The sequence below is a fragment of the Rana temporaria genome, chromosome 3, assembly GCF_905171775.1.
Source record: "Rana temporaria chromosome 3, aRanTem1.1, whole genome shotgun sequence".
Lineage (NCBI taxonomy): Eukaryota > Metazoa > Chordata > Amphibia > Anura > Ranidae > Rana > Rana temporaria.
This window is the reverse complement of record NC_053491.1, coordinates 360,212,345-360,234,813: the sequence shown is the minus strand read 5'-3', so window position 1 is coordinate 360,234,813 and position 22,469 is coordinate 360,212,345. Positions and strand designations below refer to the sequence as shown.

Here is a 22,469-nt window from a genome sequence, read left to right as displayed (position 1 = left end):
AAGGGAAGGAATGATTTCCTGGCCAGACATGCCAGTGATGTCATCCACCAAACTAGGGAGGTCCTGACCCGGATTTGACAATCCAGGGATGATGGGCACTTGTCGCATCTGGACAGAATTTCCTTCTGTAACACTCGCATGTGAAATTGCGCATATGGTACCGCCTCGAAGGAGGCCACGGACTCGCATGTAAAAGCAGAGCGACGACCATCCTTGGGATGTCAACTGCCACACCGCTGCCTGAAGGGTCTGCAACTTCTCCACAGGGAGAAAAACTTTTGCCTCTGAGGAGTCCAGAATCAACCCCAGATACACTAGGCGTTGTCGGTACCATTACTGACTTCTTAATGTTCAGCACCCAACCAAAGTGTCGGACGGTTTGACAGGTTATAGACATGCTCACCTCAGTAGCCCACGATAGCGATGCCACGTTGTCTTAGTAGGGGCAAAATTGGCGCAATCACCTTGGTGAACACCCATGGTGCCGATGCCAGGCCAAAGGGGAGAGCCACAAATTGATAGTGGTCTTCCCCGCCAGCCAAACGCAGACATCTCTGGTGCATATGGGGACATGCAAGTAGGCATCCTTGATGTGCAAAGATGCCAGAAAGTCCCCCGGATGGAGGGCAGTGACGACAGAGCGAACCGATTCCATCCGGAATCTTTGTACCTTCACAAAGCAATTGAGGGCCCTGAGGTCCAGAATTGGACTAACGCCCTCCTTCTTTGGTACTATGAACAGATTTGAGCAAAACCCCTGAAACCGTTCCTGTACTGGGACAGGGATAACCACCCCGTGTTTCAGCAGGTCTAGAACTGCCCCAAGTAGGGCTTCCCGACGAGTCGGCTATAGCTGGAGGTTGGAGGGGAAAAATCTGTTTGGTGGGCAAGATAGGAATTCTATCTTGTACCCTGAAGAAAGTACTTCGCAAACCCACCGGTCGGGGACCTGAGATGTCCACCGGGTCATGAAGATGGCCCCTTTACCCGAGAGATGGGTGGGGGCAGACCTTCATGCAGACGTAGATTTATTTGCAGGCTTGTTGGGTTTGCGAAACCATGGACGTCTCTGTCCTTGAGCAGGCGCTTTATCGGCCTGAGGTCTTTTACCTGCCGCACTGGGCGGACGAAAAAACGATTGTGCGCGGTTAAGAAGGGCCCTTGCCTTTCAGACGCGACTCCTTTTTGGATTGTGGGAGCAGCGTGCTCTTACCTCTTGTGGCATCTTCAATAATGTCATCCAGGGAAGCTCCAAAAAGTCTGTCGCCCTTAAAGGGCAAAGCCATCAGGGATTTCTTGGAAGATTGGTCCGCAGACTCTCTTCAAGAGGGTAATGCACCGCCAGATTTTTAGGGGCTGAAAAAACCTTCTGTGGTTTGTCCCACTCCTTGTATAAAAGTTTGTCTATGTAAGACACACAAGAAAACACCTTAGCAGTGCGGGTCTCCTTACGGAACCAAAAAGGGACCAGTGCTTCTGTTGGTTCTGCAGACCCCTTTATTTTTTTTTAGAGTATCTCGCACTGCGGTGATAAGGTCACTCACCAGAGCCCTATCACGTGTTGACCCGGATCCAGAGTCTTCCTCACTGTCCTCAGAGTCAGGCCATAAGCTGTAGCTGGACCCGGCTCTGCATTAGAGTTGTCCCCAGAAGATGGCGGGGGTGCTTTCTAGCCCCCGTTTTCCTACGCGCCGCTTCCACCTTGGTAACAAAGGCATCTAGGATTGCCGACATAGCGTCCACTGATATATCGAGTGCAGGGGCATCAATTGCTAGCTCAGTTTTCAGGGGAAAAGGCATCTGCTTCTGCCGCCATGCTGACCCACGCGCCTGACACAGGGACTCCCAGGCAAGTTACAGTAACCCACCCTCCTAGCTGCGGCAGAGACGAGTGGGTTCCCCACCCAGAGGACTCACCACCCTGGAAAACAGTAGTACGGCTGCCGTCCGCTACCTAGTAGAGCTGCTTCCTTGTCAGCTAAACAGTCTGACCAGTCTGCAGTGTGTCTGTAGGTTTGCGCCGTTTAAATGCTGTATGAGTAGTGAAAAAATGGCCGTCGCGCGGCCAAAAGAGGCCAAACGCCGCGGGCCACAAGAACATGGCCACAAAGTGTAGACAGCATGGAGCACAGGAAAAATGGCCACCGAGCGTCCGTTAGAGGCCAAACAGCGTAGGCCACAAAAACGTGGCCACCAAGCGCTGACAGCATGGAGCAGGACACACAGGTAAGCAAATCTCTTAATGGCAGCTCATAACATCTTATTTAGTGGACGTACGTGTACAGTTCCCCACAGGTAAGGCCCCCCAGGTGAACCCCTGCCCCAACAGCTAACCTAGCTCAGGGAGCCTAGGGAGGAGGGAAGGAAGGGAGGGGGAGGATAGAACCCCTTACTCGCCTCTCCAGGAATGCCCAGCTCTGTCTTCCTGCCAAAGCAGGGGATTACTACTTACCCTTCCTGCGGGATTGTGCTGGAAGCATCCCAGACAGACCCTCTTCCGCATGGTGACGGAGGTGACTGTCGGCCCGGCTGCTGCTACTCGGCCCTATAGACTGGTCATATGCATGCCCTGGAGCGTATAGCTCACTGGCCCCCGTAGAGCGACAGGCATGTCGTGGACAACCCAGCGCATAGCTATGGTCGCCACATGCTCGATGGCCGAAACTGGGGAGACTACAAAGATCTGGGATCCAGTCTGTCGCCCAATCGGCAGTTGATCGACGATCACAGGAAAAAAAAAAAAAAAAAAGTTGAAATAAACCTCCAGGTCTATGGGCCCGAAGGGAGCCATGTCTTCTCCTTGGCTAGGCAGAAACAAAACTGAGCTGCTGCATGCAGGCTAAGGGGATATAGCCAGTAGGACTGCCCCCTGGGCGTGGCTGTTCAGCTTTGATGTTGTTAACACATTCTGCCTAGTCACTCCTAAAGGAAGGCTAATACCCACTTTGTCAAGATTAAGGCTGTGTCCGTCCATGAACGAAAGAAAAGACAACTGCACATGTGCGGCAAAGCCGCGTGCGCCATGGCTGCCAAACAACTGTTAAAAACAGTGGCGCACGTGCGCCATGGTGAACCAAGTAAAAATGCACCATCATACAAAAAAAAAAACACAGCTAGACACAAGCAGAAAGAAAGTACACTTTGCAAACACCCAGTGTTGGCCCAAAACTCCCCGTATGGTCACTGCATACAGGTGTCCAGCCTTTAGCTAGCTTTACTGATTGTTACAATTATTGGGAAATCACACAATATAATATTAATAAAGGGGTTTCACTTACCATCCAGGCGCAGGGTCACTTAGAAACTAAGGGTCCAATTTTCACCCTTCACAGTGGGTTCCAGTCACACAGGACCTTCAGGGACTAGGTACCCTTTCAGTTTAGGGTCCACTCCCCTGGACCTGTATAGCACCCTGCAGGAAATGCCTTAGCGCTGTAGTGTCCAGGATTTCCACTCTGAAGGGTCCAGTGCCCAGAGGCAGCTTACAGGCAAAATCTTGTAGGATCAAGAGTCAATCAATCCCTTGATTCATTTTAAGAACCGTTTGTGGGAATAGAGACCTGGAGCTCAGAGAGCTCCAACAAACCGTGCCAGTCATCTCGTAGACACTGGTAAAAAAACTGATGTGCTTCCCATATGGGAGAGGTTATATAGGGAGGGGCACTTCCTGTCTAAAGATCTTTGATCTACCAGTGTCGTTCACCTGATGAAGTTTAACCCAGCAGGTAATGAATATTAATTAGCCTGACTGTGTCCCATGATGTATGAAAAATAAATTGCGTTTCCTAGACCTTTGTGGTAATATCATGCGACGAAAAAAAAATTGTAACTTCCGCTATTTTATTTTCTAGGATGTCCGCTTTCAGAAAATGTATAATGTTTGGTGTTTTGTGTAATCTTCAGGCCTAAAATGATTTTTTTAAACATGTGCAAAAAAAAAAGCAAAAATTGCTCCAGCAGTGAAAGGGTTAAGGCACCTTTCTGTCTGATGGGTGTCTAAAGGAGGGGGATTCTTCTCAGAGAATGAAAGTAGTCCTATTCAGGCTGCATACGGGGGGGTCTGCCACCCAGGGAGACCACCACTTTGACAAAAGCTTCCTAAAAAGGGATAGCACACTGAAAACCTGTAGGTAGCATTAATAACTTTGTTGGCTGAGAAAAAAGGCTTGTAGATAAAATCAAAGAGGTCGTACAGAAACACTATGGAAGACTTTTTGCATTTGTGTGTTCTATAAGGCACCTAGGGAATGTGATGCCTGGGGATAGGGAATATAACATTTTCAAAGCTTCCCTGATGGCTGTAAGATTTGAGACCAACTCCTTCTCGCAAGCTATTTTTGCCACCAGCAGAAGGGAGGCAGATTTTCCAGATTAAGAGAAGACTTTTCATTCGTCGGAAGTCGACGCTTGCTGGCGGGTTTGCGTAACAGATAGGGAGTGGGAAGTACATTTACCCCAGGCTAATTGTAAAGTTTATATTTTGTTAATTCAAAAACAAACATCTTATATACTTACCTGTTCTGTGCAATGGTTGGGGGATGCACGTGATGGCAGAGATGGGGGATGGGCTACCCAGATCTATATTTGGCATGCCACCCAGCACCAGTTGATTTAAGAAAAATCTTTGCTGACTGGGAACAAAATTTCAAAGAAAATATTGAAAAAAAAAACTGTGTCCTACTCCTGAAATTATGCTATAATAAAACGTATATCCTTGCAGCAGATGGGTGTGCTTTTAGTTCAACTGCACCTAGCACCCTGCTCCTGTAGGTGGCGATATCAAACCCATCCATCTAAAGAATGGCTGTGTCCTTCAATGAATGAAAGAAATATATTGTTGTTGACATCAGAAATGTGTTCATGTAGACCTGTAAAGTAATTGAAATGTCCACAGATCTCACCACAAGCAGAATCATGTCACACATCAATTAACACCAACATAAAATAAGGCTTCCTTTATTAGTTTTAATATCAGTCTACAGAGGCGATAAAAAGAGAAAAGTGCAAATTTGTACAGAAAGATGCAGGACAAAAAAAAAAAGTGCAAAATGGAAAATTCACAGCTCCAGGGAATCCTACAATCTCATGTATTTCATTTTATTTTCATACAGTGTTAAATATCAGGGGGGGGAAATTAACCCAGGAAAAGACTCATCTGGGGAGGGAAGGTACAAGATGCAGAATAAATGTAAATACATTGTAAAGAGTTCAGTAGCATTTATTATTTTATTGTGTCCACAGGAAGGGAGAAAGTAAATCAGTGAAAATAATGCAACGCATGCACAACTTAAATGAAGAATAAAAAAAAAAGTTCTCAAACTTGACAAACTGGAAAAAGATATAAAATATGTAAAATAAATATTAATCTGCTGCCAAATGTGCAAATCCCTTGTTGGAAATCTTCTGTCCTGCTTCCAAACACTACCCAAACACTTAACCACACTTGCCACACCCAACTTTCCCCAAATAGGGTCAATCAGCCCACAGATTTCACAGCTACCTCACTATCTTGTGATATGTGAAAAAGGAGGGCGCTAGAAAGTGATTAAAAGAAACACTCATAAATATACTAAAGTGAGAAAAATACAAATCATAAAATTCTCCCAAGTGGATAAACCAGTGATATACATTTAGTGGTAATAAATCTTTAAAATAAATCACCAAAAAGTATTGCACACATAATATAAATCCATAAAGAAAGTGTTAGACGCTGGAAAAATATACAAAGCAAAAAAGATAAAAAATTGTCCCAATTAAAAAAAACAAACAAATGTGATTAATTTCCAAAATCCATCCACCAACAAAAAACAAAATCTTGCTGTAAAAGGATTGTTGTCCAGACAGTGCAAACTTGTTCCTTCACCATACGCAAGGATAAGACACCCAAAGTGCACAGAAGGGGAATGTGCTTATCAGACTCAATGGATCTTTTTGATTCGAAAAAGATCTCATGCGCTTAGCAGGAGCATGCCTGCACACTTGGCCATAAACGGGAGATGTGGGTATTGGCTCAAGACCTCCATTGCAGAGATAGAACATGGAATGAAAAAGCCAAAACTTCCATAGTGCAAACCATTTAGTAAAAGAATAAAATGACAGAACAAAAAAGGCCAAATGGCCACTTACATTAAAAGGTGCCCAACCCGGCACCAGGCTGTGCCACGACGTACGTTTCGTAAAATTAACGTCTTCAAGCAAGCGTCACAAGTGCTTGAAGACGGACGTCACGGCGCAGCCTGGTCACATGTACTACCTACGTCACATCCGGCAATCTGGCTTGAGCTTCCGACTGGTGGAACGCACGCTGTCGAGGAAGTGGAGGAACCACAAGTGCTTTTCCTTACGAGTCTGCAGCCCCAGTGCTGGGTTGGGCACCTTTTAATGTAAGCGGCCATTTGGCCTTTTTTGTTCTGTCATTTTATTAAATGGTTTGCACTATGGAAGTTTTGGCTTTTTCATTCCATGTTCCATCTCTGCAATGGAGGTCTTGAGCCAATACCAACATCTCCTGTTTGCAGACATGCACCTGCTAAGCGCATGAGATCTTTTTCGAATCAAAAAGATCCATTGAGTCTGGTAAGCACATTCCCCTTCTGTGCACTTTGGGTGTCTTATCCTTGCGTATGGTGAAGGAACAAGTTTGCACTGTCTGGACAACAATCCTTTTACAGCAAGATTTGGTTTTTTGTTGGTGGATGGATTTTGGAAATGAATCACATTTGTTTTTTTTGTTTTTAATTGGGACAATTTATCTTTTTTGCTTTGTATATTTTTCCAGAGTCAAACAAACACTTTCTTTATGGATTTATTATTATGTGTGCAATACTTTTTGGTGATTTATTTTAAAGATTTATTACCACTAATTGTATATCACTGGTTTATCCACTTGGGAGAATTTTATGATTTGTATTTTTCTCACTTATTTAATATTTATGAGTGTTTCTTATAATCACTTTCTAGCGCCCTCCTTTTTCACATATCACTTCGTAGTAAGAATTTAATTTTTTACTATTAGAGGAGCAGCTTAATAATTTAATTAATCACTTTTAGATAATTGCTGCAGATTTATTCTTTTTAATTTACCTCACTAACTCACAGTGCAAGGCAGGAGAAATCTAGTATTTATTAGTAGTGGGCACTTTCACTTTACCAACTTCATGGGACAGAAGGAATAGGTCCCTTAACTTTAAGTTGCAGCTTTTTATGCAATCATCAGACCAAAAAAAAAAAGACAACCCAAATAGTTTTGCTATAGAAATACATCCTTTATGCTGAGTCGACGAGTCATCTGGGGGGGGGGGGGGGGGGGGGGACGACCCTAAAAATCAGGGTACACGTGAGCAGGGCTTGCAAGTTTTTCTGACTAAGTGCCAGACAGAACAGCAGAGCTAAACAGAACATTGCATTAAAGCGGACCCAAACCCATCGATTTAACAGTTTAATAAAACAGTTATATTCTCGGCATGCCAGGAATGCTAACTGTCACAGTTGCTTGTGCTTTCAACAAACTATCAAATGTCTGGTGTCATAACTGATCACATGCGCAGCATCAATGTAGTTGCAAATCAAACAGAGGCCAAGATGGCAGCTTCCTTAGCTGAAAAGGATAGGAGGGTTAGTTCCACTTTAGGTTCATGTTCAAGAACAGAAGTTACAGCTTCCTTATTGGTTAAATATACTGCATCTATCACCCTATATAACTAGCAGACACACGACAAACTGCTGCTGTTTTTCCATCTGAAGAGGAAAGACTCTGCACTGTAGGCTGTCTGATCACTTTGGTGTAAACTAGAAAACAACTGTGCAATGGGACAGAGTTAATACTGTTTGCGGGTTATATTTATATTGGTTCTAATTATTTGCTAAGGGTGCCTTAGTGAGGTGAGGCATTAGCAGTTAGATTCCAGGATTCTCACTTAAATACCTTTTCTAAACAGAAACAATGCACTAAATTGACCCTTCGGCTCTCATACCCCAAGGCAAAATTACAGCTTCTAAAATGAAAAGCATAGCTTTTGTATCCCATGTATTGCCGGGAAACTGCAATACCTTGGCAGATAAAAACCCAAGTCCTTCACCAAGAGGAAAGAATACATGCCTTCCATCAGCGGTGACTGCTTGATAGCCATCTGAAAAATACTTCCTTATTCACTTCTAACTTCCAGCTGAAGCCAACTCTAACCAACTCCATGTGTACAAGGATAGGACAGCGGTACAACTCCAGCATGCATTTGTCACTTACTCCAACCCCAAGACTCAGACCACCTGCTGCACTCTCTGCCTCTCTCTGGACCTGCCAGCACATTAGGTTTTACTAAAAGCAGACAATACTTATGTGTCCCTGCTGGGGGACAGAGAGGCGCAGCCACAAACCAGCTCTCTCCCTCCTTGGAGAGGAACTTTCAGGCTGAATGTCTCTCAAGGCACCAAATATGCAACAGATAACCGTGGGACAACAAAGCTAGGTTCAAGTTCTGTACAATTTTACATTCACATTAAAATCAATAAAAGGACAGGACAGAGCCAAAATGATTTTTTTCTTTTTATTAAAGTGACTGATGAGGAGATAGGAGCGTGATGTTCTGGTTTTCTCTGTAACCTTCTTAACATTGCGCTATTTTATCATAACTACTAATGTTGTCCAACAACATAAATATATTATATCACAGTGTATCCACATCATAACTGATGGCAGAGTATTGTCCTCACCGAACTTTTTTTTTTTCAATTACTTTTTATATATTTATATATATTTATATATTTACTTTAATTCATACAAGTATAATGCTGCAGTCAATAGCCGTTAAAAAGTTCTTAAATTGAAAGCATTAATGACCTATATACCGTAAGAGCAGAGAAGACAGCAACCCCTATCTGCTGCTCATCAAACGGGTCTGGAACCTCCCTCACTCCCGTCTTCCTGAATGTGCTACGGCCATTGTGCACAATTTCAGAGCGCTCACAGCAACCTTTCAGATGGAACGGGGTCCCGCCTCCTTGGACAGAGAAACAGGGACAGAAGCGAACGCGAGAGACAGGAGTAATAGCACTGTGGGGCTTGCGGTGGCTGAGAAGATCTTGTAGCACTCTACCCTCCTGCTCTTTCCCTCAGTTTTGCAGTATTTGTCGGGGTTCACCTGCCATTCTCCTGCTAGGTAGTCCTCAGGTTGGACCCCTGAGGGTTACTGATTGATTTTTGAAGGTTGCTGATGTTAAAGTTCTGTAAGGAAGTAGTCACAGTCGGAGGGAACTGGTTGATGGGCTGGGAAGATGGTGGTAGTCCAGGTCCACTCCACTGCCCTTGAAAGGCTGCGCCAGAGAAACCGAACTGCTGAGGGGGGCAGACGCCTTTGGGGTACTGAGCCAGGGAGTTGGCAGAGGCTGTAGGCATGGAGACTGGTACCCCAAGGGAAGAAGGCAGATTCATGCACAACTGTCCAGGGGCAGAAAATTTCCGAGCCATACCAGGACCCTGAGAAAAAGAAGAAACTCTTTGAGACATATCAACCACAAAGGATGTGTATGTAATTGAAATACAGAGCCTATTTTATCTTGTCTCTATAAATGGATTTACAGTGCATCCAAAAAGTATTCAAAGCACTTTACTTTTTCCATATTTTGTTATGTTACCGCCTTATTCCAAAATGGATTAAAATTCATTATTTGCCTCAGAATTCTACAAACCGTACCCCATAATGACAACGTGAAATAAGTTTATTTGAAAATTGATTTAAAAAAATAAATAAATCCCATGTACATAAGTATTCCCAGCTTTTGCCATGACACTCAAAATTTTGCTCAGGTGCATCCTGTTTCCACTGATCATCCTTGCAATGTTTCTACAACTTGATTGGACAAGATTTGGAAAGGCTCACACCAGTCTATACAAGGTCCCACAGTTAACAGTGCATGTCGGAGCACAAATCAAGCTATAAAGTCCAAGGAATTGTCTGTAGACCTCCGAGACAGGATTGTATCGAGGCACAGATCTGGGGAAGGGTACAGAAAAACGTCTGCAGGAGTTTGCCAAAAGGCACCTAAAGCACTCTAAGACCATGATAAACAAAATTCTCTGGTCTGATGAAACAAAGATTGAACTCTTTGGCCTGAATGGCAAGCATTATGTCTGAAGGAAACCAGGCACTGCTCATCACCTGGGCAATACCATCCCTACAGTAAAGCATGGTAGTGGCAGCATCATGCTGTGGGGATGTTTTTCAGCGGCAGGAACTGGGAAACTAGTCAGGATAGAGGCAAAAATGAATGCAGCAATTTACATTAATTTTGATGAAAACCTGCTCCAGAACTCTCTTGACCTCTTGTCATTATAGGGTATTGTTTGTAGAATTGAGGAAAATAATGAATTTAATCCATTTTGGAAGAAGGCTGTAACAAAATGTAGAAAAAGTGAAGCGCTGTGAAGACTTTCCGGATGCACTGTATACCTCCACACCAAAGTAGTATGCTTTTTTAAAGGCTGCCCTTTGTTTTAAGTGTGTGCAAAAACCAAAACGAGTTTTAGACCAGTGAATGATTCAAAACCTATTAGGATTTTTTTTTTTTGCTGTCTGTATCCAATCTTGGCAATTTCCCTTCCATTCCTGCTCTACACACATAGTGCAAAGCCACCAAAACTGAGGAGAGCTCCTATTTATATACAGCTGTCACCAGAACAGGTTTACTTGTTGAAAATTCTATTTCTGTTCTTGTGACAACTCAAACATTTTTGATTGATCATCATTTTCTATACTGCTAACAATGCTTACCAGGACAAATAGAGGGCGAATCAGCTTTGCAAGGACACAAAACAGCAAAACACAATTTTCCCAGGTCAGGATCTCAAAGTATGAAAGCACAAAAAGCAGGTGAGCACTAGAAGATGTTGGTGTGCAGATTTTGTGCAATGATTTACTGTTATGCTGCGAGTTTCCCATGCAATATCTTCTACCATTTTGGGCACACACTGCTGAATTAGACGAGGGATTCCCTTTCTATTTGTTAGCTCAAGCTGGCCATGTGATCTTGTATTCCCAACCAAACTGACCAAAAATTTGCAGAGTTCCCCTTTAAAGTTTGCAACTAGAAGAGAGGGGAAGGTAGGAATGTAATACCTCAGCTGAGTTGGGTCAATTGTTTTTAGGGAAAGGGTTCTGGAAAATTAAATTTTGGATAAAGATGCCAAAGTAATGAAATAATTTCTAATGTAATATTAACTCATCAGGGAAGCGGGATTCTTCAACTCACTTCATAGTTGGGGTGTCCTGGTGTTTTGCTGCTCTTTTTTCCAGTTAGGTTCATGGCGTCCCGAGCCCAGTTATCGACAAGCTTGTGCAGATCGTCTGTGAATGTCCCTTTGCGACTGGAGGACACCGGGGCTGTGTTTGTTTGTGGGACTGGAGCAGTGGAAGGGGCAACTGTATTTGTACTGCTTGTCCCTAAAATAAAGAAAACAAAAATGTTCAAACCAATGGCACGGCTTCCGTTCCCCATAAACAAAGAATGACAGCTTACAGAGACTTTCATGACAATCCAGCTTCTTTACATTCCCTCATTAAAAGGTGTAAGCAGAAAGGCCAAAACGCTCTTCAATTTAAACTTTGAGACCTTTTATACTCTGCTGTGTCACATCTATATCTTGTATTCCCAACCACAAGCACCCTTCATGCCCTAAGTTTACCAGTGTTTAATATGAGGGATAACTGACCACTGCTGCGCTTCTTAAAACATGCCATTTTGTAAATTTTTATTTGGGACAAAAGCAGTAAAAACGTGTTTTCTAAATAAGCAGTTCAGAAAATATGACGTTCCATTTTATTTTTTGTTTTTCACCCTGAACAACCGTTATAAATGTCCCATTGAGTAGATTTCCAGTACTCTACCTTTGTATAATATATAAGTGCAAAGTAATGCAAAACGTCAAGTTTTCTGCTGGTTACTGAGACTCCACTAGATGACAAGACAGAGGGTGCAATATGTGGGTCACACAGGGCTCTCAAAATTTGTACAATGATGAGCAACAGTTTGCAGAAAATGAAACACAGAAATGATATAGATATATATAGAAAAGATAGTTACTACAGAGCTGGTTGCAAGGGCAGACTTTTTTCACCATCTTCCCTGAAGCAGAAAGAGAGACATGTGTTAGCACAGAGCTGACATCCCAACAACGGAGATAGCTGGGTGGGTGAGGGGGATCAGATAAAAACGGAGCACAGGAAACGGGCAGAACCAAGCAGAGAGCAAAAAGCTCCACCAAGACCCCGGCCAATGGCTGCAGATTAAGCAAAAGCGGACCAACCAGGAGTTACAAGTTCCACCACCTAGGCAAGGCATGCTGGGAATATGTGCATCTTCAATGGCTGGGTAATAAAAGCTGGTATTAGGCAGAGACAACTCAATGAGTTAAACTAGGAAGGGGAGGGGATATTGCAGAAAGTGTAAATATTCTGCTGATACAGAGAAAGTGTAGAAGCATGAACGCGGTTTTGAATCTTTGTAAGGTCCCAAGCATTACCGAGTCCAAGAACTAAAAGGCAAGCGGCTTATACCAACGTAGGAAGTGGTAAAACAAGTCAAAAGGAGGTGGTCACCTGCTGGTCAAATGCAACTGTAATGGAACCCTGAAGCATCTCGAACACCAGCTAAATGTGACAAACGCAACACTGCATTTGCCCATGTACACAAACTCAAAAAACCTGCAATGAAGACAAGAACATTCTGTGAAGCAGAAGCAGGGGACAGTTGGCGCAGCCATTCTGCAGTATTTCTCCCAGAGGCATACAGAAAACAAAATGTACCACTTAAAAAATTTAGCAGTCCAAGAATAATTATTTCATCATAGAAGTCCAAAGTTAGGCCATCTCGTTTCAGGGGCTAAAACACGACTAGGCCCCAAAACACAATGATGAAATAAATACTCTTGAACTTGTGTGGTGCTCTATGTAAACCTAAGGTGGCTCTGAGGTCCTACAGTGCTAGAGAACCACCTGACCAGAGTTATTGTACTCTACAGTTGGGCTTTGTTTCACACCTTTTTTTTTTCCAGAAGTGACAGACACTGGTTTACTCACAGTCAATTTGGAGACTAATGCCGCGTACACACGATCATTTGTCGGGTTGTAAAAAACAGTCGTGTGTGGGCTTTAACGACGTGAAAAACCTGCGCATGCTCAGAAGCAAGTTATGAGACGGGAGCGCTCGTTCTGGTAAAACTAGCGTTCGTAATGGAGTAAGCACATTCATCACGCTGTAACAGACTGAAAAGTGGCAATCATCTTTTACTAACACAAAATCAGCAAAAGCAGCCCAAAGGGTGGCGCCATCCGCATGGAGCTTCCACTTTATAGTGCCGTCGTACGTGTTGTACGTCACTGCACTTTGCTAGAGCATTTTTTTTCCACGATCGTGTGTAGGCAAGGCTGTTTTAATGATGACGTTTTTTCTAGAGCCTGAAAAACGTTTTTTACAACCCGAAAAATGATCGTGTATACGCGGCATGAGGCTTGCTCATCTGCAACTGGATCTCATGCTAACCATAGCATACCATTTCTGGAAGAGAACTTCTTGTACTGAGGGGTCTATTGCCTAGTATATGTGTGATTTGCCATTTGTTAGGCAACCTGCCCAGTGCAGCTCCCTGCTCATGACAAACAGGGTTCATCAAACACCTCAAACAGAAGAACTAGTAAAAGCTGATCACAACACCATGCCATCTCAGACTGAAGCCATGAAAGCCCTCATCACATCCCAGATTAACTATGGTCAACACTCAACACTCTCCTCTGTAAATGTCCACTGATCAGATTGGTGACACTCCAACCCAACCTAATCTGTTCTGCACCTTCGCCATCTTTTCTTGCTTTTCTGTCGGCCCCTCTACTAGCTTACAATTAGAATTAAAGTCCAAATCGCTAACTCCAACCTACAAGGCTCTTTTCCTGGATCCTCTATAACCTAAATTTAGATAATATCTCCAGTCAATGACCCAAGCATTACCTCTTTGCCATTTGATAGGGCACAACCTTACCTTAAAATATTGATCCAGCATGGCTTTGTCCTCCACTATCTGTCAAGACACACTTTGCCTACCTTGTATACAGGTGGTAGATGACCCAGCACAGCTTCTTCTGCCACTATCTGACAAAGCCCACACGGTCACTTTATATACAGTTTATGGATAATCCACTGTTTCCACTATCTGGAGGCACACACTATCACCACTAACATTTTGTTTACCGATCCCAGCACTGCTTCCTCCTCCACTCTTTGACATGACATGCCCTGCCAGCTTATATACAGCACTGCTTTCTCCTCCACCGTCTTGGGAAAGCATACCCTGTTCGCTTATATACAGCTTACAGATCCAGCACTGCTTTCTCCTCCACTATCTCACAAGGTGCACACCATTAGTGCAGCTGCAGCAAACTTATTTACCTACGTACAGTTTTCATCCTGTCAGTGTAGGTAGTAAGACCGCAAAAGCTTGCAAGTTTTTTTTTTTTTCTTGCTTTAATTCAGTTGACTGAAAGGCTTGCAAGTAATGCTCAGAACGGTATGTACTTTTGATATAAAGAAAAATATATATGTATTTAGATTATCTTTATTTACTGCTTGCCGATTGGCTCACAACGTATATTGGCAGAATGGCTCTCTTGTGCAAACGGATGTCAGTCCGCAAAAACAGGATAGTGGGCGCTACCGGAGTGTGCTCGCGTGTCCCGTGGACTCGATGTCCGCTGGCGGCCCTCGATCATGGCGAGGAGGCGCAGAATGGGGAACTGCTTATGTAAACAAGGCATTTCCCCTTTCATCGGGAACATCGATCTCTGTCATGTCTTCTAGTGTTTAACCCTTTCCCTGCTAGTAACATTTATACAGTAATCAGTGGCTATCAGTGTCCGATCAACCTGCCGCAATCCCGAAAAAAAAAAAAAAAACGCAGATCACCACCATAACTAATAAATAAAAAAGACATAAATCTATCCCTTATTTTGTAGACGCTTGAACCTTTGTGCAAACCAATCAATATACACTTATTGTAATTTTTCCCCAAAAATATGTAGAAGAATACATATCGACCTAAACGGAGTATATATATATATATATATATATATATATATATATATATATATATATATATATATATATATATATATATATATATATATATATTTTTTTTGGGGGGGGGGTATTTAATACAGCAGAAAAGTAAGAAAAACTTTTTTTTTTCCCCAAAATTTTCGGCCTTTTTGGTTCATAGTGCAAAAAACAAAAACCGCAGAGGTGATCAAATACCACCAAAAGAGAGCTCTATTTGTGGGGGAAAAAGGACGCAAATTTCATTTGGGTATAGTGTTGCATGACCACGCAATTGTCAGTTAAAACAACCCAGTGCCAAATTGTAAAAAGTGCTCTGGTCAGGAAGGGGGTAAAATCTTCCAGGGTCGAAGTGGTTAAAGATGAACTCCAGATATGTTTTTTTTTGTGTATATACTGTACACTAATACAGCTTGAACCAATCTAAGTATACATGTTCAAAACCTGGCTGATCCCTAAGGTAGTAAAGAATCATTGTAGTCGCTGACAGTTTCTCCTTTCAGCCTCTCCCCACTCCACATGCAAACAAAAAATGCTTTGTAATCATTAGGAAAAGATGCAAGTGCTAAGCAAGCAATCTCATATTCACTACACTATGCAGTGGGACAGGCGCTTGGCATTGGACCCGGAAGACAGCGAGGATCACTGTAGTAGCAGCTGCTACAATGATTCTTTACTTCCACAGAAATCGGCCAAGCATGGAACATACATACTTATATTGGTCCAGGCTGGACCATAGTAACTATGAAAATAAAACCATACCTGGAGTTCAGCTTTAAACATCCCCATTTGTGCCAACACTATACAGCGACCCAGCTAGTGATGTTGATAGGAATTGTTAATGTCAGTAGAATCAGCAATACTGATACAGATTTCACTGTTTATTAATAAGCTAAAAACCACGCTGGTGGTTATTTAATAAACCAAATCAATGTATCGGTATTATCAAAGGGCTTTAAAAAAAAAGACATGGGACAGAATGCTGACATAACATGCAAAGGGGGCAGAAAACAGCTCTGTATGCAGCCAATTATGGGATCTGTATGTTAGGTTATAGAAGCCTGTCGTGTAAGCTGCAGCAGAAACTGAGGCCAACAGAAGCAGTCAGACAGAGGAAAGAACGGGAGGGTATTTAAAGTACTTTGTTATATTCAACCAAGATCTAACTTGGTGTCGTGTCCGTGTGATCTGCAGATACTGGATTTAGGCTGAATTATGGGCTAAGCAAAAATGTTCTAAAATACAAGAATCATTCAAATTCTAGCATATTTCATCCAGAACTGTGCAGTAATCCAGCACAAAACTGCTCCTGCACTTTGCTTCTCTCGTATTGGATGCACACTAACCAGCTTTTTTGGCATCTAAGGAAAAAATGTAAAGTTTAAGTTTAGCTTTTCACAAGGTTACACTCGGCTGCATTTATCTCCATGGGCGATTAGTTGTCACTGCCCACACAGCTGGTGCAGCAGTCTGGAATTTTAAAAGCCCTGCTCACCTTTCCCTTCTTTCTTTTGGCCAGCCAGGAAGGATCAGAGCAATTTTGATTGGTCACATGCTGGCATGTGACCAATCAGAGCCCCAATATTTCAGGACAAGTGTCCTTTATATTTTCCACACTACCACAACTCAGCAACTTTTGCAGGATGGCCATTGTTTGCTCTCCTGATAAGTTGCAGCGAAATAGTTTATATAGACCAGTGGTATTGATAAAACAGCTAAACACTGAAGATGACCGCTCTCATTTCTGCCACAAGGGAAGGGAAGAAAAATCTGTTGCACGCCAATGTTCAGAACTACATGTCTACAATACAATACAATACTTTAAAAATATATTTTGGCCCTTCCTTATTTTTTAGAAGCAAATAGCAGAAGCTTTAAAAAAAAAGGCAAAAAACAAGAAAACAAAGCTCAGTTCAAAAGAACGGTATGAGATTTATGAAAGTGCAATAAAAAAAAAAAAAAAAACACGACCCCCAAAATCCCCACTGTTCCTCTTCTGCCTCAGCAGGAATCAGATCTGCAGCTCATGGCGAGCGGGGTGCATGCATGGCAGGAAAGGGGTGGGAGGGAAAGAGAAAGACAAGGAAGGAGTAAAGAGTTACACACAAAGAGCCAAGCAGGGCGTACTCAGAAATCGCGTCCTCCTGCCAGCAACTTTGAAGGATACCCGCTCTGATGCACAGTTAAACTTGGCCCAGCCTGTGGTGGAGATGGAATAAAACAAAGACAAGAGGACAGAGACAGACGCTGCAGAGACAGGTCACAAATCACAAGACAGCACATGTAAAAGGGAAACTTTGGATAAGAGTGTTTGGAGTGGCGTTCAATCTGTGCTGCCCTGTCCAGCATTTTAGTGCCAACACAGAGCAGTGCAGAGGACAGTGAGAAAAAACAAAAAAGTCAAATATCAAAGTTCATAACTTACGATGGCTGAACTACTTTTTATTTAATCCCCCCCCCCCCCCCCCAAAGACTGCTGAACTACTTTTTAAACACTTTTTTGGCAAATTGCAGGCAGCATGGAAGCCATACCAGCCCTTGCGTCTCCTGCCCATCGCAGGATATTTGGCTCTATATTTAGACTGCACCAATGCTGTAAGCTATGGATGTACAGTTGGATAAATGCTTATATATTCAGGATGTGTTATAATCCAGCCACTTCAGATGTACAGTTGGAGGTGTGTGTGTATACACACAGTAACAGGGCTTTAGATAAAAAAAAAAAAGCTCCATATTTAGGCCATTTATGTGATATAAACCAGTAGCTTTGTACCGTTTGATTGTAGCCCAGATACTAATAAATATATTTATCTAAGGTCTCTGAATGGCCAGTTAAATGGTTATTTAAGTTTATATGGGCTATAAGCCAGATGTTCTATCTAGGACCAAGAGAAATATGCATAGTGCAAATCAATATTTAAACTAGGGAAATAACCTTGCTTTCTAAAAAATCATAAGCTGTATTTAGAGGACAATCCTGCACTGCTAAGACCAGGAAAAAACACGTGTCAGAGGAGCCTCCCACTAGCACCTGTGGAAAATGGGAAGGTGACAGAGTATTCCCAGCTAGTTTTAGAAAAGGTAAATGTTCCCAGGGTGTGCCTTTTGGGTTTACCTTGTCCCTGGGCGGATAAACTGGGCACAGAGAGGGCAGCGTCACTGGTGAAGGCAGAGCAGAGGATGTCACTGGAGGGTGAGGGTTTCAGGTGGTGTCCGGGGTCCGGCACACTAGTAGGGGGAAGGAGAAGGTTCTGCTGGGGGGGAATGGTGGCAGGAGCACTCTGTGTGGACAGGTCACCTACAGATAAAAGAATAGAATATAGATGAGCCAGAGAGGATTATGGGAGGAGTGTTATATTTCCAGTGGGTTGGCCTCTGAGTTAGTGGTTTCCAAGGCACTCACTACCTTCCCTGTCTGTAATGAAAAATACATTATATATGTAATATATAGACTTGCTTCTCCTAGGTACCTGAAAGCTGGGGACTGCGGTTCCCAAGAGAACTCCCCCTACTGGACTTGCTGCCTTTCCCTTTGGTGGGTCTCCTCCTCCGACCTGAGAGGGGCGCTGCAGGAGGGATTATGACAGAAGGAGGGACTTTGCCTAAGGTTGAGTATAGCTGCTCAATTTCCTGCTTCTGGCGACTGTGTAACTCATGGATCTCCTTCAGGTGCCTGTGGGAAAGCAAACAAATCATGTACATGATGCAGAGTTCCCATATACACCAACATAAGAAATAAATTAAACAAAAACACGTGTATAAATGCTTGTAAATATGTGCAGATCAATTACCAAAGCCTTTCTCAATTAAGAATATGACAGCTCGGCTGTTTCTTCTTTAACCACTTACTGGGCACTTAAACCCCCCTCCTGCCCAGACCAATTTTCAGCGCTCTCACTCTTTGAATGGATGGTCATACAACACTGTACCCAAACAATGATTATTTTTTGTTTAAAAAAAAAAAAAAAAAAAATACAAAACCGTTTTATATTTTGTTATAAAATTTTGCAAACGGGTAATTTTTCTTCTTCATTAATGTACGCTGATGAGGTTGCACTGATGGGCACCGATAGGCTGCACTGTGGGCACTGTTGGGCACAGAGGCGACACTGAGATGTGGCATTGATAGGTGGCACTAGTGGGCACTGAAAATTGGCACTAATAGGTGGCACTGATCAGCACTGGTAGGTGAGACTGATAGGCAGCACTGCTAGGTGGCACTGACTGGCACCACTGATGGGCATTGATAGATGGCACTGTTTTGCACTGGCAGGGGGTACTGGTCAGGACTGATGATGTGGATGTGCCTCTTCCACTCGGGACCGATGTCCCTTACACAAAAGCCGGTAATTGGCTTTTTGTTTTCCTCACGCTGACAGCAATCAATATACTCTTATTGCGATTTTTATTACCAAAAGTATGTAGAATACATATATTGGCCTAAACCGAGGAAAACATTTGCTTTAAAAAAAACAAAAAAAAAAATTATTGGGGATATTTATTATAGCAGAAAGTACAAAATAGTGTTTTTCTAAATTGTCACTTTTGGTTTTGTTTATAGCGCAGAAAAAATGAAAAACGAAAATGAAAACCGCATAAGAAAACAAAACATTCAGTAAAAAGCTTTCAGAAGAGCGTGGTCACTCACTTATCCCGTAGCCGCCGAAGCTCTTTCTTTAGCTCCTCGTCTTCTATATCGGATTCATTGTCACTGCTCATGTAGGAAGAGTTAAAGGAGTTGCTGAGACTTTGCAAGCTGGCCTTTGAACCTAGAGGGTGAGGCATAACAGGGCTCCCCAGGCTTTCATCATGGACTCCTTTGGGTGGATCGCTTAGGGTGGCTGATGATTCGGTATGGGAAGATGGTCCATTGAGATGGGGTTGCATCTTTGGAGAAGAAGCTCGTGGCTGTTCTGTCTCTGTGTGACCCGATGATGGGCCATCCTGTGCACGAGATACTGAAAAACGGCCTACTCTATCAGCGATGGAGGTGGTAACCTGGAAACGCCCCACCTGTACAGACTGTTTTGAGGAGGAGCCATGTGTGGGAACTTGGACTGGTCCTACACCATCCACTATGTCCAAGGACCCAGATGCACTGAGCCTTGGCTTCACCAGTGTACTCTCTGGGCTGCTACACGACATGGAAGAAGAAGAAGAAGAGGTGGTGGATGAGGTGGATGAAAATTCCCGCTGTGGCAATTTTGGCTCCTCACTCAGCTTCAGGACATCGTCTACAGCTACAGACACCTACAGGAAAAGAGAAATATGAGAACTTTGCCTTCTTTGCCAAACCCAAACCCCCGTATCAGCATATTTTTTTCTATTCTGTTTCTACAGAAGAAACTTAAAAGCCCAACTCTGTGTAAGGACATGGTGCTATTTTCTGCAGCGATCCTGTGTAAGCCTAGAGCAGTTTAAATACTTCCTGAGGGTGAAGGTCCACGAATGAACATTTGTCTGATAAACCTACATTTTGTAGGTTTGTAGCAATGTACATTTCCAAGAAGGTTGTCACTCCTCTTCTAGGAGGGCAATAACCTTGGAATTGCTTATTTTACTCAGCCTTTTTGACAAAAAAAAAAAGAAACAAAAAATATCTGAGTCTTGTCTTCAGGTGAAGGTTTTTTTCAAATGTGGGCTCAATACATATGCCGATTGTAAAGCGTGAATATCACTTGTTCGGACTGCAGGTTACAACATGTGGGATGCAAATGAAGGCCACTGCGAGTCCATATAGGTTTTGTGCATATATGACCCACCATGTCCAGACAATACAATGTTGCTAAACATGGAAAGAACACCGGCACAATATGGGTTATTTATTTATTTTTGGAGCAGATTTATGTAGATGTTTACTTCCTCTTGAAGCTTTTTGGTTCTTTGAGATATATGGCCAAAGCTTTTTTAGCCATACTTCTCTACTGGGTCATAAGAGTGCACCTATTTCTGCACGCCTACGACCCAGATTCCACTAACAGCTGGTTACAACTGTCTGTCAGCTGATGTCACAGAGCTGGTCCAGGCTCTGAAGGGAACCCGAAAATTTTAAATTCTGCCCAAATGCCTGACCGGCAGCTAGAGCAGCCTCTCAGTGTGCCGCTGAGAGCCTAAACCAGCTAGCTGCTCCTGTCACAGTGAGCAGAGTGGAGAGCCATTGCGTGATAGTCACCACTATCTGCTCAGTGATGACCAGGACTGAGCAATTAGCAGCTATGTGATTGCCAAGTTATCAAGCCTGGAGATAGTTGCAGCATCAAACCGATGCCGCAGCCACATAGGCGAGTATAGCTATTGCTTTTTTATAGCTCACACTTCTACTTTACGTTTAAGACCAGAATGCATCTTTTTTCCCCCTCATGCTTTTAGTTTTTCCCTTTGTTCATATGCAATGTTGTACGCCTATTGTGTCTGGTAAGCATTTTTTTTATATATATATATTTGATGACGTTGTTTTTAGATGTGTGATTGCCATACCTTGCTACTACTAGGGCCAGGAATGGCTGAAACATGGTAGCTTCTGTATTGTTTTATCCTGTACTTGTTCAGAAGAAAAAAAACTACATTGTGGAAGTTTCAAATGTGTTGGGGTTTTGTGGCTGGTTGCTGTGCACACGTGGGAAGAAGCATTTTTGTGCACTGCCTGCAGGTGTAGCCTGAACTGTCTGTGGGCCTGACACCCTGCACTAAAAGAAAGCCAGGTATAGTTAGCTGCTACAGGCATCACCCTGGTACAACCACTTGAAGTCAAATGACGTACTAGGTATGTGACTTGGGAGGCAAGTGGTTAAAGTAGAACTCCAGTATATAGTCAACTAATCCTGCCCCCTCCTAAGATCTATTCTGACTAACCTGTGCAGGAAAGATCTGTATATTTACCTATATTCAGGCTGTTGTGGTCCAGGCACATGATCTCCCGTGTCAGCCAGTGTCGGCTTAAGGGGAGAGGAGAGAGCACTTGGCAACAGCTGGCAATGCCTGGAAGTGGCGACGCCATCTATAGTCCATCCATTGTTTGCACCATCTCCTCTCTCCTGCAGCCACCAAAGGCTTACACAGGTGAGCCAGGTCACACAACTGAACTGGAACAGCCTGAAAATCTGCAAAAGTTTACAGATTTTTCTTGCATGTTAGTCAGCATAGATGTTAGGAGGTGGGGGCAGGCACATTTTTAAGATGAGTTAGTTATATCTCAGAATTCTACTTTAATTTTGGAAGATGATGGGGAGAGAATATCTGGTCTTCCTCTACTTCCTCCTCTTCTATTAACGAGAGGGGAGGAGAGGGGGAAAAACTTCTGCTTGCAACCAAATCAGTCCAAGACAGCACGTATTCCAGAAATGCAGATGCTGTAAACCAGTGTTCACAGATGA

The 22,469-nt window shown here is 43.2% G+C and overlaps 1 protein-coding gene across 12 annotated transcripts in view; it reads right to left on the bottom strand.

Moving 5' to 3' along the window:
• Positions 1-8,529: 8,529 nt before the first annotated feature.
• The window catches only part of WNK1 (WNK lysine deficient protein kinase 1), a 199,295-nt gene continuing 185,355 nt past the window's right edge, over positions 8,530-22,469 (bottom strand). For 7 of the 12 annotated variants that reach the window (XM_040345270.1, XM_040345273.1, XM_040345271.1 and 4 more), the window contains 7 exons: positions 19,745-20,346; positions 18,567-18,769; positions 18,212-18,394; positions 17,203-17,295; positions 12,076-12,117; positions 11,245-11,435; positions 8,530-9,472 (listed from right to left, as the gene is read on the bottom strand). In XM_040345270.1, coding sequence (XP_040201204.1) covers positions 9,152-9,472; positions 11,245-11,435; positions 12,076-12,117; positions 17,203-17,295; positions 18,212-18,394; positions 18,567-18,769; positions 19,745-20,346 — 1,635 coding nt within the window. In that variant the 3' untranslated portion in view covers positions 8,530-9,151. The remainder of the gene's footprint in view (positions 9,473-11,244; positions 11,436-12,075; positions 12,118-17,202; positions 17,296-18,211; positions 18,395-18,566; positions 18,770-19,744; positions 20,347-22,469) is intronic. The other 5 variants (XM_040345272.1, XM_040345275.1, XM_040345276.1 and 2 more) reach the window with 5 other exon arrangements.